A 17,061-nucleotide genomic window follows, 5' to 3' on the forward strand; every position below is an offset into this window, starting at 1 on the left:
CATCTAATGCATACATTTATTTAATCACTTTCTCCTATATTCTCAACTATACCTTGTGCTTTTTAAATACAGAGTCTTCTCCCCCTCCCTTTTTTTACCCTTTTCAAAAAATAAACTCTATTTATCCATGTAAGGATGTAGGGGAAGAAGATAGCTTGGCTATCTAGAATAGGGGATAGGAGATTTTAATTGCATTTTAAAAATGTTTACTGAGATATGGTTCATGTGCCATAAAAATTCTTCCCAAAGTGTACAATTTAGCAAGTTTTAGTATATTCACAGAGTTGTACAACTACCATCAATAACTAATTCTAGAAAATTTCACCACTCCTTAAAGAAACCCTGTGCCAGCAGCCACTTCCTCCCTCCTGGTAGCTCATGGTAACCACTAATCTACTTTCTGTTTCTCTTTTATATTGTCTCTTTTTACTTCTGCTAGACATTTTATAAATATTAAATCATACAATATATGGTCCTTTGTGACTGGCTTCTTTTGTTTAGTAATGCTCATTCACACTGTAATGTGTATCAGCACTTCATTTCTTTATACTGGAAAATAATACTCCATTTGTGCCTTTTCATCAAGTGATAATATTTGAGTCATTCCCACTTTTGCTATTATGAATAATGCTGCTATGAAGATTCATGTACAATTTTTGTGTGGATACATGTTTTCATTATTTTGGGATATATGTACCTAGGAGTTGAATTGCTGAGCCCTATGATAATTCTAGTTTTAAATTTTTGAGGAACTACCAAATATTTTTTGTAAAGTAACTATATCATTTTCCACATATGTTGAGTAAAATTGCTGAGTCATACGGTAACTTTATGTATCAGATTTTGGGGAACCACCAAACTGTTTTCCAAAGTGGCTGCAGCAACAAATGAGGATTTCAAATTTTGTATTTCTTTACCAACACTTGCTATTGCCTGTCTATTTTAGCTATCCAATGGGTCTGAAGTCATATACCATTGTGTTTTTGATTTGCATTTCTCTAATGATATTTAGAGCATTAGTCATTTCTTTGGAGAAATGTTTTTCAAAGTCTTTACCTATTTAAAGTTTTTCTCCTTTATTGTTGCCAAGTCGTATTTTAGATGCTGGTTTCTAGGAGGTATATGACTTACAAATACTTTCTCCTATAATGTGGGTTCTTTTATTCACTTTTTTGATTGTGTCCTCTGAAACACAAAAGTTTTTAATTTTAATAAAATTCAATTTGTCAACTTTTTCTTTGAGTGTTTGGTGTCATAGCTAAGAAACAATTGCCTATTCCAAGATCACAAAGGTTTATTCCTGTGTTTTCTTCTAAGAGTTTTATAGCTTGCGCTCTTACATTTATGTCTCTGATCCATTTTGAGTTAATTTTTGTGTGAGGTGTGAGGTATAAGTCCAACTTCATTGTTGTACATGTGTCCAAGAACCATTTTTTTTAAAAAAAGGTTATTCATTCCTAATTGTCTTGGAACCTTTCTTGGTAACGTATAGGCCATAAATGCAAGTACTTATTTCTAGATTATCAATGTTCTCCCATTTACCTATATGTCTATTGTTAGAAAGGACCACACTCTATTGGTTACTGTAACTTTGTTGTAAGTTTTGAAATTGTCTAACTGCTTCATAGATTTTGAACCACTGTTTTTCAGTCTCTTATGTTTATTCCTAATTCCAGAGGTATTGAACATTTAGGGGATTCTGTAGTGTAAAGCGAGTTCCTTCTCAGTCTTCCTTATTGATAATTCAGCTTTTTCATCTCTGAGAAGTCTTTGATTATTCTTTTACCTTCCTTTAAGCTTCTAGTTTTTCTGTTGCTGTTGTTTTAATTTATGCTGTTCTTTGTGCCTTAAAAAGAAATGGAATCCCTCTGTGTTGCTTTAATAGCTTTTAGAGAAAACAAAAGTAGTTAAAGTTAAAATTTTAATATATTCTGTAAATATCTTAAATAAATGACTTTTAATATTTTTTTCTGTTCCCACATCCAAACAGGGACATTGTCCTATGGGTTTTAACCCTTTCACATCCCTGTTTTGGTTCATCACATCTTTTATGCTCTTGTCATCTCCTGGCTAAACTGTTTCAAATATTAAGTGGTTTCTGCCTTCAGTCTTTAAGTCCACTTTAAAGATACTACTTTAAAAAAGTAGTTTAAGTGATTTCCTTGCACAAACCCTTCTAATTTTTGACCTTAGCCTACAGGAAAAGATGATAGAATTCACACAATGTCATTGAACGCTCATAGTAATCTGTAACCTTCTTCCCTCTTTAGTCTTATCTCACTGAACCGCCTTTGCCTTATGTCTTGACTCCATCATTGTTGAGCAATAACATTTCCCTACATATTTTTCTTGTGATGTTCTCTGTACCTGAATCCATCTCTTTATTATTTCCCATTTCCTTATGACTAATAAACACAAACTCACTTTTGAAGATTCAGTTCAGTCACTACTACCAGAAGCCTCTCTTGACTCCTCTAAGGTGGCATAGAATACTCTGTCCCTTGTGCTTTTGATGTCTTCTGTTGAGAGGTCAGTATTTTTGTTTCACTTAGTTATTTTCATGCATGTTTCTTTTAGCTAGATTGTGATCTCATTGAGAGTAGATACTGTATTTTGTCATTTCATCTCCAAGATTCAGTTTCAATGGCTAACACAAATTAAGTGCTTGACAAAGTTTTATTGAGTTATACATTTTTCCAAACTGTTGTAGCTAAAATAGTTTATGTGTGGTCTATAGAGCCTAACTTTTGTTAACATGTTTTTCCTTGTTTGGGGTACTAAGGAGACTGTATGATGTAATGGATTCTGGAGCAAGACTGCCTAGATTTAAATGCTGACTTGATCGTTCTTTGTGTGAAGCTTTGGAAAGTTACCTAAACTCTCCATTCCTCCATTTAGCCATATATAAAATGGAAATAGTAGTGACTATCTTGGAAGTGTTGTTGTGATGATTGATTGTATTTTGGCCTACAAAAGTGTATGGAAATAGTGCTTAGGATGGAAGTTGACAAATATTAAGAACTTAAGAATATTAGCTATTATTTGTGTCATTACTTCAGTCAATTTATCTAAACTTGCTTCTCTTGTTAACTGATCAGCACTCATCTTTAGAGGAAATATAAACTAATTATTTCCAGAATTGGATCAAATAATAATTATACACCCTCAAGATTCTAGAAACCATTAAAACCCAGTCAGTTAGTTTACCTACTCCTGTTTTGGAGAATTTTCATTTTGTTTTCAATATAGACAAGCCTGGCCAGTACCAGATTTTCTTTAGGTTTTTTTTTTTAATAGTAATGTTCTGTGTATGTCAAATGGAGGATTTGGTATAGTTACAAGTGGAGAGGAAAAATTTAGTGGCCATCAAGAGCATCAAATGAAATTATATATATATATGTATATATATATATATATATATATATATATATATATAAAATGTTTGTGTCTGAGCTACATCTATACATGTCTAAATCAAAGCCTCACATTTCCTTTGTAATACAATTGCCTGAACATTACTCTGCATAAAGACACCACAGGATTAGGAAATAGTGACTTTTATAAAAGCCACCCCCCACATACATGACTTGTACACATACAATCATAACACATCAAGTTGGAAAAATGTATCAACATGAAATTGCTTATGGATTCAGCAGTGATAATATTAAATTGCTTTCCTACTTTTAGAAAGAAAGCTGAAAAACCCTTTGACTTCATATTTACCTAAAGATTGAGGCACACTTTCCAGTAGCAGACTTGAGCAATGAGAGTTAACATTAGGGACAGATGTTTTCTTGTACAAGCATCACCCCTTTATGTATTATACTCTACCACCTCCTCCCAAGTGGCTACTCGACCTATGAAACAAACAAATCGCATCATGAGCACAGATAACCCCAGGCTTCAGATCTGTAATCTGACTGTGGCCATCAGCAACCAGAAATGAGTTTCTTTCTAATCAGCTTCCATCAATCCCCAGTCACTCATATAAAGGAGCCCAGGGAGGGGATGATTCACATTGCTCTTCAGCACCAGGGTTGTGGACAGCACCCCAAGCAGGCTTCAGATCCAGGCCTCTTTCTCCATCTCTGCCAACGCTGCTACTGTGCCTCTGGTCCCCCCTGCTGCCTAGAAAGAAAATTACATTGGGATCCATGCAGCCAGCAATGATGATGTTTTCCAGTAAATATTGGGCAAGAAGAGGGTTTTCCCTGGATTCAGCAGTGCCCGAAGATCATCAACTACTTGACAGCTTAACAGTGAGTAGTGAATAGCTAGCACTCTCTAGAGTGTTTTCTAGGGTAGTGATCATTTTATCCTCACCATATCGACACCTGGGGAGTAAGCACACACACACACACACACACACACACACACACACACACACACTCCTTGATCATCTTGTCTCCCTGCTTTCCTAATGTCTGCTTCTGCAGATGTCCTGATCACTGCTTGTTAAACTTTCTTAAAGTAGAAAGGGAAGTTCCTGAACATGAAAAGAAGAATTTGCATAAATCAGTGTCCTAAATCCACAATCCAAAAATGTACAATTTTTAATTAAATAGCTTTTTATGGTTTCCACAAAATTATAGTGTGTCCTACATCCCCTCATGTCTACATCCCCTCATGTTTAAAGATATGTCTTTAATCATGGACCTAATGCTTTGTATGGGTTCAGGTTTTGGAATAAAAGATCAAGCTCCTTTCAAAAGCTTTCCTGAATATTCCCTGTAAAAGTTTAACTGATGAAACTATGAAAGCAATATCCCACTTGTTTCGATATTAAAGTTTTTATATTTAAAATATTAACAAAATAAAAACAGTTGTAAGATTTTAGATCTGAATTTGAGTAATAGTCATGGGATTTAATAAAAACAGTAGTTTTTTTTCACTGCTTTGAAATTAAAATGTATTTATGTTCCTACTCATTAAAAATATTAAATGGTATTTCACTGCTGTACTATCAGAGTTTATCAACTAATTCCAATTCAATTTGTCATAGAAAAATCTGTTTTAATATTGTAGCTTTAAATATGTGCCAGAGGCTTGCATTGTACTGACATATTATCACTGCCAAAAATGTTGAAACATAATCACAGCAACTTGTGTAGAACTATTTAAATCAATTTGCAAAAATGAGGCCAAAAATGTAAATAGATTTTCCAATATTTAAATATCATGAGATATTGCATTGAGAGATTTTGAAGTCATAATGAACTGCTAGAAGCAAAACAAAGAAAACTCAGAGTTCTAGTTAATGTATAACCCTTTTATATAAAAAATACTTAAATATATGGGATGTGTGTGTGTCATGCAGGGAGGGGGAGGCAGATGTTGAGAGCACATTTGAGCTTTTAATGACTAAACATACTGTCAAATGTCAATGTCTGCATCGATTTTTCTCCCTCAAGTCATAAATAATAAAATATCCATTTCTATTATATATAAATCTAGTGAGTGAGGCAATACTAATGTGTGAAAATAAAGCCAGTAGAGGAATAAGAAGACAATGGTAAACCACTATTCAGTGAGTTCCTTAACAAATGTACATTTCTCAGATTCATGAGGATGGATAAAGTGGTGTGATTATATTATATCACCATTCCCTAGGGAGAGCAAAGCAGACCATCATAATTTTGCATTGTCTGTCAAATGAAAAGTGTCCAGTTTTTTAATTCTGCATTTCTGACAATGTGGGTGAGTTGCTAGAATCTGTCATTTTTATCTTTAGCCCATAGAATGAATAGTTATTACTTATGTTCTACGCTCACAATGATTAGATAGTTTTCTTCCTTTCTTTTTTCCCTTTAATTTGTAGCTGGATTTTAGTAGTCCCTTTTTAAATACCAAGTTCTGACATAGATGGACTTAGTTGAACACACTCCTCTGTGCTGAACTCCTCAATGTGAAGGTAGATTCACATCGACAATTCATGTTGAGAATATGGATCTAATTGCAGAAAGTAAGGTTATCAATTTCAGTGCATGTCCTGACATATTTCAGAATGAAATAGATATTTTGTTTTTAAGATTTAATTGAAATAAAATTTACTGTTGTCAAAACTACATGCTTGGTCTTTGTTTTGTTTAATAGTTAATATAGCTTCCATATGATTTACTATAAAATAAATTTCATACTGTAAAAAAAATCTAGAAAGAAAGGCAAGAATTATTCATATAAGATACATTATACTTAATTGTGGTCAGATTTTTATTGCCACTAAAGTAAAGCAAATATGATATCCACTAGATCATCTTAAAGTATTGGAAAACAATATCCCAGAGTTAAATTAGACCAATATTTAGAACCAAAAATTATGAGAACCCTTAATTTCACTTTGTGTGATTGGGATAGCTTCCAGTATATGAATGGAATATCTGGAAAAATATTTTATTATGGAAAATTCTGAAATCCTAACAAACTTTTTTGTGATTTTTTCTTTCTTGAAGCTAAATAAAGCTATCTCTAGTAAAAGTGATGACAAGAAAGGCAACAAAGGCAGCAGCAAAAGCGACACTGGTGCAGAGAGTGGCAAGACGGCAGTTGTGTTCTCCTTGAAAAACGAAGTTGGTGGGTTGGTAAAAGCACTGAGGCTCTTTCAGGTGAATGGAAAATATTTTTATAAAACTCTAAAAGTGGCTGTGTGCCTGGCTACAGATCTGTCATCTGTTATAAAACATTAGAGAGTGAGATATATGAGTATAGGCACTTGTTATTCCTCTAAGCCTCATTGTCTCATGAACTTAATGTGTGTTTTGTAAAGATAAGTTGTTTCTTATATATAAATTGTAGGGTTAGCTCTCCCTTTATCTTTTAGAAATGTAGTAGCATCTTCCCAGGTCCAACTAGCATCTTCCCAGGTCAACCCTAAAGAAAGAGCCTGGGTGAGGATAAGGCACAGAATCCATAAAAGCTATTGCCTTCTTGCCAATGTACACTGAAGACTCCTCCACCTATTAGTAAACATCCTCCCTTAACAAATGTATTTTGTTTGGGGGCCCTGGCTATTGATTAGAGCCATGAAATAAGGAATCCAGCTCTGCCTTGGACTGCTGTGAGTAAAAAAAAAAGAGTTGGAATTGCAATTAGGGGAGTCACACTTGTGTTCTCCTGGTTTGGCTAATCACCAGCTGCTTTCTAGGTTCAATTCCTTCATTTTAAAAATAGCTATAATAATTCCTACCTAACTGCGTTGTTGGGATGCAGTAATATGTATGAAAGTGCTTTGTAAATTGTACAGATATGAAGCATTATTATGATGCTTCTATGATGATCATAGAAAGGGAATTAGCAGCCTGATTTGGCAAACATTTCATTTGTTCCCTTTTGACCTTAAAGAAAGGATCAGGTGCCATAAACAGTGGTAATGGAAATCTGGGGTAATATTTTACACATAATTATGTCATCTAGGGCCGTGTCCATTCAGTGCCCAAAGGCAAGCCAATTCAATTAGACAGCTGGGTGTAGTGGAAAAATCCCTAGAGAAGGAGTTAACAGCTCTGAGTTTTCACTCTGACATCAGCTAGTCATGGGGCCTTAGCTAAACCACTTAACCCATCTGGACCCCAGTTTCCTAGCCTAAAAATATCCACTCTCCATTTGGCTTCAACCAAAGGACATTAAAAGCCTAAAGTGACACAGTGTATATGAAGTCTCTTGAACTTTGAACTTAATATTAATCTTTCTGTTATTATCAGCTAACTGAGAAAATGTAGCATTATTGTGAAGTTTAATATGAATAGAAATAGAGCACTTAGTTTCCTGGCCACAGGACCTATTTATACAGGAGAGGATGCTGTTTGATTTGATCCTATTCTGGCACTGGAGACTTCTTATCCTATTCTTGTGCTGAAAATTCTGAGGTCATTCAGGATTGTGTCAGGAGCAATGCCGATAATGAAAGTGTACCATCTGGAGTGATGGGAAGTGTCTGCTATGGGGGAGGGGAGCAGTGCAGGTTAGGGTGGAGAGGAAAACTTAGTCTTCAATTAACTTAAGAGAAAAGAAAAGTTTATCACTGGGAAAATTTAAACCTGATTTTTAAGCATTCAGTTACTGTTCTCCTTGGAACAGCTTATTGTAAGTTTTGTTTTGTTTTTTGTTTTTTTCACCTCTGAGATCCATTATAGTGGGATAGTTGCAATAATATATACTTGCTAGCCTGGAGGGTGCCAGAAGAGAACAGTTAGTAAGTGGTCTGACTTAGGGGTTATTGCATTTTACCTTTTATTTTCCCTCCTTACTGTTCCCTACGTAAGCTGTTTGTTTTCCTTTTACCTTCAGAAGTTCTCTCTTAGCTGCTCTTCCTGGTCCTCTTTCTTTTCCTACTGTTTGGGCTATGCTTTGGTCAGTATCATACCACATCCTCAATTTCTGCCTGACATTTGGATTATTCACTTATTTTTTTAAAAGATTTTTTTATTTCTAGACTTTTTTTCAAAAGAAAGCCTCAAATTATTATAATATTGGGAGTTTGAGTTTAAATTATTTTTTTCAGCAACATAAAAATTCAAGTCTTGAAACTGGATGATAATGTTATACAGAAATTTTTCCTCAAAATAATCATGCACCACTATTGGTGGGAAATGAGGATGCTCATAATTATACTTTAGAATGTCCTTCATGTATCTTAAGTACCCTCCTCTTATTTTTAATGAAATGGGACAATTTACACAGAGGCATAACAACACAGCTTTCTTTTGTACAGAGACAGTAGTCGGAAACATTTTTACATATTAGTCAATTAAAGAGATTGTCTTTTCCTCTTTAGTGGGTACTTGACACTTTGTTGCTTTAGAATTGAACCAGAAAAGCATTCCTTTATTGTGACCTGAATGAATGTGATTTAGAAGTATTACTTATGTTTCCACAGGAAAAACATGTCAACATGGTTCATATCGAATCCAGGAGATCCCGGCGAAGAAGTTCTGAGGTTGAAATCTTTGTGGATTGTGAGTGTGGCAAAACAGAATTCAATGAGCTCATTCAGTTGCTAAAATTTCAAACCACCATTGTGACACTGAATCCACCAGAGAACATTTGGACTGAGGAAGAAGGCAAGGATGTTTTTTGCTTGTTGGGCGATTTTACAATGTGACAAATGTTGCAAAGAGGAAAATGTGATGTGTGAGCTAATATTTTTGAACTGTGTTTTGAACAGAACTAGATGATGTGCCTTGGTTCCCCCGGAAGATCTCTGAGTTAGACAGATGCTCTCACAGAGTTCTCATGTATGGTACTGAGTTGGATGCCGACCACCCAGTAAGTGTCTAGTAAAATCCATTTTACAGTTCCACCCACATGCCAGGCTGTGTGCCATGTTCTGTGCTGTTATGCTTTATTGTAGAGCCATTTATTATTTATCTTTCATAAATGAGAGCAGACTTTCAAATGATAAAGCTTCCCTGTATACGTGTTGGCTGGAAGCAGGTTAGAAAGATGGTGTTTTCACATAGCATTTATTTTTAAAAGGGTTGGATAGAGGAGGTGATTCTAGTCCCTGGGGAATATTTCTGTGGAATTAGACAGGCTGAAATATACTTGCAGATGGTGACCCTTGGAAAAACAATGAACTAAAATTGATCACACATTTGGGAAACTAGAGAGGACTAGGCATGTTGGGACCCAGTGAGAGAATAAAATTCTTCTTGCCATTTTCGTTGACTGGAGGTAGTTAGGAGTAGAGTAATGTGGTTGGCTTCAGTCTCAGGGGGAAAGCAGAAGGTTTTGAAATGAGGCTGTGATGGAAGATGTGTCTCTCCCCATATCTACTCTGAATCTATCTACCACCATACTCTCCTCTACTCTAATAAAAATGACCATCTTTAAAGAAATATGATACTTGAGTAAGCATTTCCCATTATTCTCTCCTTCCCCTCTTTACATCAGTTTTTATTTAACACAAGAGACCTGGAACTTCTCTATGGTCAGAATGAAGTATAGTTGATAGTCAGGGAGAAGTAAGCAATGCACTCACTCGTTGTAGGCTTTTTTTCCCTCCCTCAGTGCCCCTTGTCTAAAAATGAGCAGATAAAAGAGTGAAACCCAAGCAGATGAGTCATGCTTGTAGTAAGACTTTATGTTCTGAGGGTGACAATTTACTGATATCCACACTATTTAAATGCAGGAAACATGGGAATCTGATGGCATGACTACACTCTGCAGAGGCTATAGCTGTGGGCACAGGACTGGCAGTATCAGTGTCATTGGGGAACTTGCTTTAACCAGTCACACTTCAGTTTGAGAACCACTCTTTTAAAGGAAACTATGACAATGTCAACACTAAGGAAACTGTCAGTCAAAACAGTCATTTGGCATACTATACCGATTCAAACCAATTCAAATATACTATTCAAATAAATGGTTCAACAGACCTAATTCAATTGTATTATTTTTAAAAAGCTGAATGCATGCAGGGACTCTGTTATACTTGCCAGCATAGCCTAAAATTTCAGAATATTTCATAGTAAATCACATGTAAGTCTTCTGATCATCAGAAAGCCATTCAAACATACCTCTAATAATCAAGCATACAAATCTTCCCCTCTCCCAACCCTAAAGGAGTTGGAATTAGCACAGAAATCTGATTTAAGAGATGAGAAGGAGGACTGCACAGACACCAGCTGTTAACTTGCAGAATGACCTTGGTCTACTCCCTTTACCTCTGTACCTCAGGCTATTGATATAAAAAGTGTAAATAAAATTCTTATTGACCTCAAAGGGGTGTTTGAAAATCTAGCTAATAAAACAACTGGAAGGCATTTTAGCAAGAGTAAATGCTTAATTACCGTAATGGAAATGCTATATTAAATCATCCAGATCAAGGCCTGGATAGTAAAGGATTTTTCGATAACCTCCTATTTCCAAATGCTCCCCTTAGTCTAGTTTGAAAATCACTCAACCTGGAGAAAGGAATTTAGCCATCTGAATGGAACCACCACAGGAACCACTGACCTTGCTGTGAAAAAATGTATTCCAAAACCAAGAGTAAATTTTCCTGTGCTTAATTTGATTCCATTACTCTGAATTATGCCCACTTTATGATACCTTCTCTTATTTTCTGTGCAGCCACTTCAAATAATTGCAAGTACTTAGCAATCCCCTACTTCTCTTGACATTTATTTTATTTTTGCCACATATATTTCTTTTATAAGCACACTGAATGTTCATTATGCAAAATTCGATATTGGGAAGTTGGTGGTTTTGTAAGTTTTTATTTGATGAAGATAGGAAAAGTTGTGTAAGCACTTCTTATTACTGATAATAATCCAATTCTGAGATAACTACAGGGACCCTTGAACTAGGACAGTTTAGAAGGGGCTTTTCTGGAATATGTCATGCTGCTGATGCTCCCAAGGAAGAGTTAAATATCTAGGTCAGTAGCTTTCCCACTTTAATGGACAAACAAATCACTTGGGAGATCTCTTCAACATGCAGATTGTGATTTTGTAGGACTTGAGATTCTGCGTTTCTAGTGAACTCCCAGTTGAGGCTCAAACAGAGGCTTAAGGGGATCACACTTTGAGTTGCCAGGATCTACACTGGGAAGGTCTTTCAAAGTATGGTTCAAGATCCTCTCCTAAAATGCTTTAAAAAAATGTAACATCTTGAGGCTCTCCTGGAGCCTTTTGAATCAGATCATTCAGGGACAGACACAGGAATCTGCATGTACAAGGATCTGCAGAAGATTGTGGTATGCTCTAAGCAGTCCATTCAAATTGTCTGTGAGGAATTTAAAAAACACTGATGGCAGTTCCTCACCCTAGAAAGCCTAAATCAGAACCTTGTGGAGTATGGCCAGGTTTGGAGTAGTATTTAGAGGTCTCCAGATGATTCTAATATTACATCAGGCTTGAGCTCTTTGAAATGGCTACTCGAGTGTCAGTGTAAATTGAGCTGGGCACTTCAGGGTTCTGGCTGCATCTTCAGTTCCCTTTTATTTAAATTGGGGGAGGGAGAGTGAATTTGTGCAGCAGGTATTCTCTGGGTGTGAGTGTTGCCAGATTTTGTAAATAAATATATAGGATGTCTAGTTAAATTGCAAAAATTTGTTGTTAATCTAAAATTGAAATTTTACTGGGCATCCTGTATTTTATTTGGTAACCCTGTCCTTGGCTTTAGCTCAGAATGGATGGCAAAGGAATGCTGTGTTTCTGTAATGGCTGGTGCAGCTAGCATCCCTTCCTTTGCCAGTCCATGGTTCAATCCAGGAAGCTCTGCAGCACCCACAACACTTGTGTAATCACTGCCACTCTAGGCTAATGAGGCATGATGAGTAAATTTCTCTCTTGAATCCCTGGAAAAGGTGCAGGTGTTTGCTGAGGGGAGACAGTTGAGATTCTTCTGGAAGCCCAGCAGATTATGATGCTGTTACCATGGTGTCCAGTCTGACAGGAACCAGGGAACAGATGCTGTGCTTTTCATGGGACTCTTTCCCTTTTGTCATGGCCTACTTTCTTTCTGAATAATGAAGGGACTTGGAATTCTTCAGTTTTCCCACCCCAGGTAGCTTGGTTTTTACTAGTGAGGTTAGAAGCACTCACTTTCTAGTATGACCCTCCACAGCAGGAAACCGTTTTGTAGGTTACAGACCCATTTATGAATGTAGTTACTATGGTCACAAAATTCTGCCTATAGACATTTTTAGGGTTTCAAAAGTTTACCCATGAACTCAAGTTTAAAAATTCCCAGTTCACGAACACGAAAGAAAGTACTAGCCAGTGGGCAGAGGATACTTTATTTCTACAGGGTTTTCAGATGATCTGAGGGTATTTTTCTCTCTTCTCACCATTAGTAAGTCTTTCATTATTCCTGAAAGGTCATTCTTTATTACTGTCCATCAGATAAACCTTTGAAGATTTCTAGCCTTAGGGACCATTATCCTTTTCCCAGACAGGAGAACAAAGTGATTTTCTAGTGTATTTGGGGTTCCTCTTAAACATCCCATTTTGCAGAAAGGTATGTATTGCTGCATGGGTAGTCTAGGCCTTCCTCCCTGCCCCCACTAGATACTGAGGCTTGATCCTAGAACCTTGTGCTTGTTAGGCAAGTGCTCTATCTCTTTAACCACATCCCCAGCCCTTTTGTTTTTGTATTTTGTTTCTGAGATAGGGTCTCATTAACTTCATGTCCTTGAACTCATGATCCTCCATTTCCACCTCCTAAGTAGCTGGGATTATAGGTGTTCAGTTCATTCCTGCTCCTTTATCCTAGAACTCCATAGTCCTTGTGGCTTGTTTCCTGCCTGGCCTCTACTGCCAGTGGCCACTGCTTCCTGATCATCCTTGGGGGTTGTAGAGGTAAGAAGTTAAGTGAAAACGATTCCTCATGGGCTTCTAAAATCTTGGAGAAACAACTCCAGAAAGAATTGATTGTGTGAAAGTATGGGAAGGAAAGTAAAATGTGAAGTTTGTTGACAGGAGGAGAGATTGTTGAGTAAACCAGGAAGTTCTCCTAGGAGTTTACTCGACTGAAAAATGACAGACATGGTGTTCAAGTTCCCAAGTGGATGATGCTAGATAAAAATCTTGAAGTTGGCTAAGATGTATTGGAATTATAGTAGCTCTGAGTATAACGGAGCTAACTTTCTTCCCTGTGCATAAATCCCTTATCAGTTTTGCAGTGTGTGGCAATAGTCACAAAATACAGCAAAACCTCTTTAATTCCATGCTATTTGGGGAATTTGATGATAATTTTGGATGACTGAGTTGTTAGTAAATATTACATTTATTAATTATTTACACAAAGCAATTAAAACTAGGTTAACTTACTAAGTAACCATATTAAAGAAACCTGGATTAATGAATAGGCTTAAATTGTGATTAAGATCAATTACATGTGATTGATACTTGAAAGCCAAAAGATATTGTTCAAAATATTAATTTGCTTAACTAAGCCATTCTGCTTACTTAGTGGAAAGGTAAACTCTAGCCTGAATTCCCACACATCCCAAATGAGTAGAGCCAAATTGAATGAGGTTTTACTGTAAGCACAATTTGCTCTTGTCTGTGTCATCAAGTCAGTCATCTGAGGATAAGATTTACATTTGAATTGAACACTCAATAAACATCACAGTGGTTTTCTTTTAGTCCTTCTGCAGCTAGTTTTTCAGCACTTTGTTGAATAACTTAATCTGTTTTCTGTTTAAGGGATTTAAGGACAATGTCTATCGACAGAGAAGGAAGTATTTTGTGGATGTGGCCATGGGTTATAAATAGTAAGTACCTGTGTATTTCTTTCTTGTCACTGGCTAGTTAAGAAAAACACATGCTGTGTTAAAACAGACCTGTCTTCTGTTCAACTTTAACTTTTGCAGGAGGGAGACATGAACCATTTTAAACACTCACCAACTCCTTAGGCCTTAAATGCCAACACTGATGTTTGACATCTAGATATAATTGCAAAATAATGAGACCTGTGGGCCACATGCAAGGGTTACATTTATACCTTTGTATTCTCAGCTCCATTAGCAAGAAGTCGTTTCTGTACACTCTGTAAGGCTTGGAAACTGTGCTTTAATTTTACTTTTGATTTGACGTTTCACTAAACTATTTTCAGCGACCAGCTTCCCTAATGAAAGTGGATTCAGCAAGAATTTGGGAAGGGTTAATTTAAGCAGCCATAGTAAAAATGTGCTTTCTTTACATGGAAGGGGAAACTTCCTATAAATTGGAGGGTGATAGAAAAGTTTCATACTCAGTCCCAGATCAGGGTTGGGGTGAAAGTGAGGCACATCAGTTTTTGGGGTGAGGATTGTGCATGTTGCATGATGACAAGTGGCAGTGACAGATGAATTTGTGACTGGCAGTGATATAGTATGTTGACCAAAGGCCATGCCTAGAAAAATATAGTGGGTATTAGACTTCTGTTTATTCTACTTTCACTAGTATAACTTAGAGACCATCTGTTTTCTTTTTATGGAATGTGATCAGCTACATGAAGCTTATCCTCAGAACAAAATGTAAATCCATGCCTGGTAGGGGAAAGATTTTGGTCAGACATTTGCCTGTCCTGAGAGGCACATGTATCATTGGTAAGAACTTAGGACATGATGTGTATTAAAATAAGAGGGTATTGGTGTTGGTTTTTATTTTTTTTAAGAACTATGATACACAAATACTTAAAACCAAGTGAGAGAATTCATAATTGCACATTTTGTTGGGCCAATCATTTGCTCATCCCAAGCTTTCCTTGATGCTCTGGTGCTCTGCCCTTTCTCTTCCCAAGTCCCAAGCAGCCTTCATCTTTTCGCCTTCATGTTTATAAAAAACCGTGTTTTTGAAAACCAGAAGTACTTGGCACATGATTTTGCACATTTCCAGACAGTGTCTTTCCTCCTGTGACTTTCTACCCCTCAAATATCAGTGTGAACATGGCTTGCGCTGGTCCGAGCACAACCTCATACCCCTTCTGGACTCTCAGCAGCGATACTCACTATTCTTACTTCCCAGACTTTCCTGGTCAAATAGCTAAGAAAGGACCCTATGGGCTGATCTCACTTTTTACAGCAGACTTGAATAAGTGGCCGTAGGCCTTAACATTGGCTTCCTCAGGTTCACAGACCTCGCCCTCTTCGTGGAATCAAATCATGGATCCTTAGAGGGTGTATGGGCAGGGCAGTCCTTTGGGGGCATGATATGTCTAGGATATTGTAAAAACTCAGTGCCAGGTAGAGGCTCTCCCTTAGATAAAACAGATAGGTAGTATGTACCTTATAACACATGTCATATTTATACACATACGTATGTATATGTATGTATAGTGTGTGTGTGTATGATTTTAACATAGGATTTTGTTGGCATAATGACTCAAGGAATAGTTCAGATGTTACTTGTTTCTTCTTGGTAGAGCCCCCAAACTGGACAAGACAAGCTGATGCAGTGGGTGGTTATGTATGAGTAAATCAATTTCAAGGATTATTAATAATGGGCAGTCATGTGGTTTAAAAAATGTATGGAGAGGAGAAGAAAAGATGTTGAAAATGATGGAAGGGGTGAGGCTGTCAAAGTGCAAAAAAGCATCTGCATTTGCCACCTTCCTACAACTGAAATGTGAAATTGAGCAGTGGTGTCTATGGGGGTAAAAGCAGAACTTGGGGGATTGGAATAGGTGGAGGTTTTATGCTGAGTGGAGGAGGGCTGGGTGGAACTGGGGCCTTTGGAGATATGGTCCCAGTTTGGAGAGCTGAGCGGTGCTCAGGCCCAAGGGGCATGGCTCTTATAATTGAATGTTCTGGAGACTGAGGCAGGCAGGAAACTGCCAACTCATAATTTTACAGTGATCATTTTACAGAGACAATTCTCATTGGAATCACTGAACCCTCCCTGTTGTCATGAGAGCAGAGGAGGCTAAACCATTCCTGAGGGCTATTTGGTAGATACAGAATCAAAACAAAGGGTGTTTCCAAAGAGAGTTTGGAATCTAGGGGTGTTATAACTCACTCCCTGCACAGTGCTGAACCCAGGCTGACGAGGCAAAAATAACGAAGTGCTTAGAACATGGGGCAATGTGGGCAGACAATCTGGGTTGGAATGCTGGTTCCACTGATTCCTAATTGAGTATCAACCCCACTATGCTCCAGCTTCTTCATCTGTAAAGTGTGTCTAACACAGGGGCCATCTCTTAGGGAATAGGAGAGATTTAAAATTTTTTTTATTAGTCTATGATAGTTATTCAGGGGTTTCCATATATACATATATTGTACCTTGGTATGGCTCATACCTTCCATTATTCTCCCTCTTCCCCCACTACCCTGCTTAAAATAAGGTTTCAATGTTCCATATTCATACATGTATAGAAAATGCATCAACCATTGTCACCCCTTTACCGTCTTCATTTATCCTCCCTTCCTGCTACTACCCTTCCCTTTACATGACCTGTGCTACATTCCTTCCCTTCATTGTTTTAGTGTCTGTTCATTGTCCAGTGGGGATTTGCATTGGTATTTTACCTGTAAATATAGTGTGCATTAATCACTCAATCACCCTCTATTACTTTTCCTCACCCTGTCCCCCCTACCCTGTATTGTTCAACAGTTTTCAGTGCATTTCATGGTATCTT

General features: G+C 37.0%; 1 protein-coding gene across 1 annotated transcript in view; it reads left to right on the forward strand.

The window, feature by feature from the left end:
- The first annotated feature begins 3,714 nt into the window (after window positions 1-3,714).
- The window catches only part of Tph2 (tryptophan hydroxylase 2), a 101,763-nt gene continuing 88,416 nt past the window's right edge, over window positions 3,715-17,061 (forward strand). The window contains exons 1-5 of the mRNA XM_074081780.1: window positions 3,715-4,262; window positions 6,453-6,605; window positions 8,876-9,059; window positions 9,164-9,264; window positions 14,151-14,218. Coding sequence (XP_073937881.1) covers window positions 4,158-4,262; window positions 6,453-6,605; window positions 8,876-9,059; window positions 9,164-9,264; window positions 14,151-14,218 — 611 coding nt within the window. The 5' untranslated portion in view covers window positions 3,715-4,157. The remainder of the gene's footprint in view (window positions 4,263-6,452; window positions 6,606-8,875; window positions 9,060-9,163; window positions 9,265-14,150; window positions 14,219-17,061) is intronic.

The sequence above is a fragment of the Castor canadensis genome, chromosome 8, assembly GCF_047511655.1.
Source record: "Castor canadensis chromosome 8, mCasCan1.hap1v2, whole genome shotgun sequence".
Classification (NCBI taxonomy): Eukaryota; Metazoa; Chordata; class Mammalia; order Rodentia; family Castoridae; genus Castor; species Castor canadensis.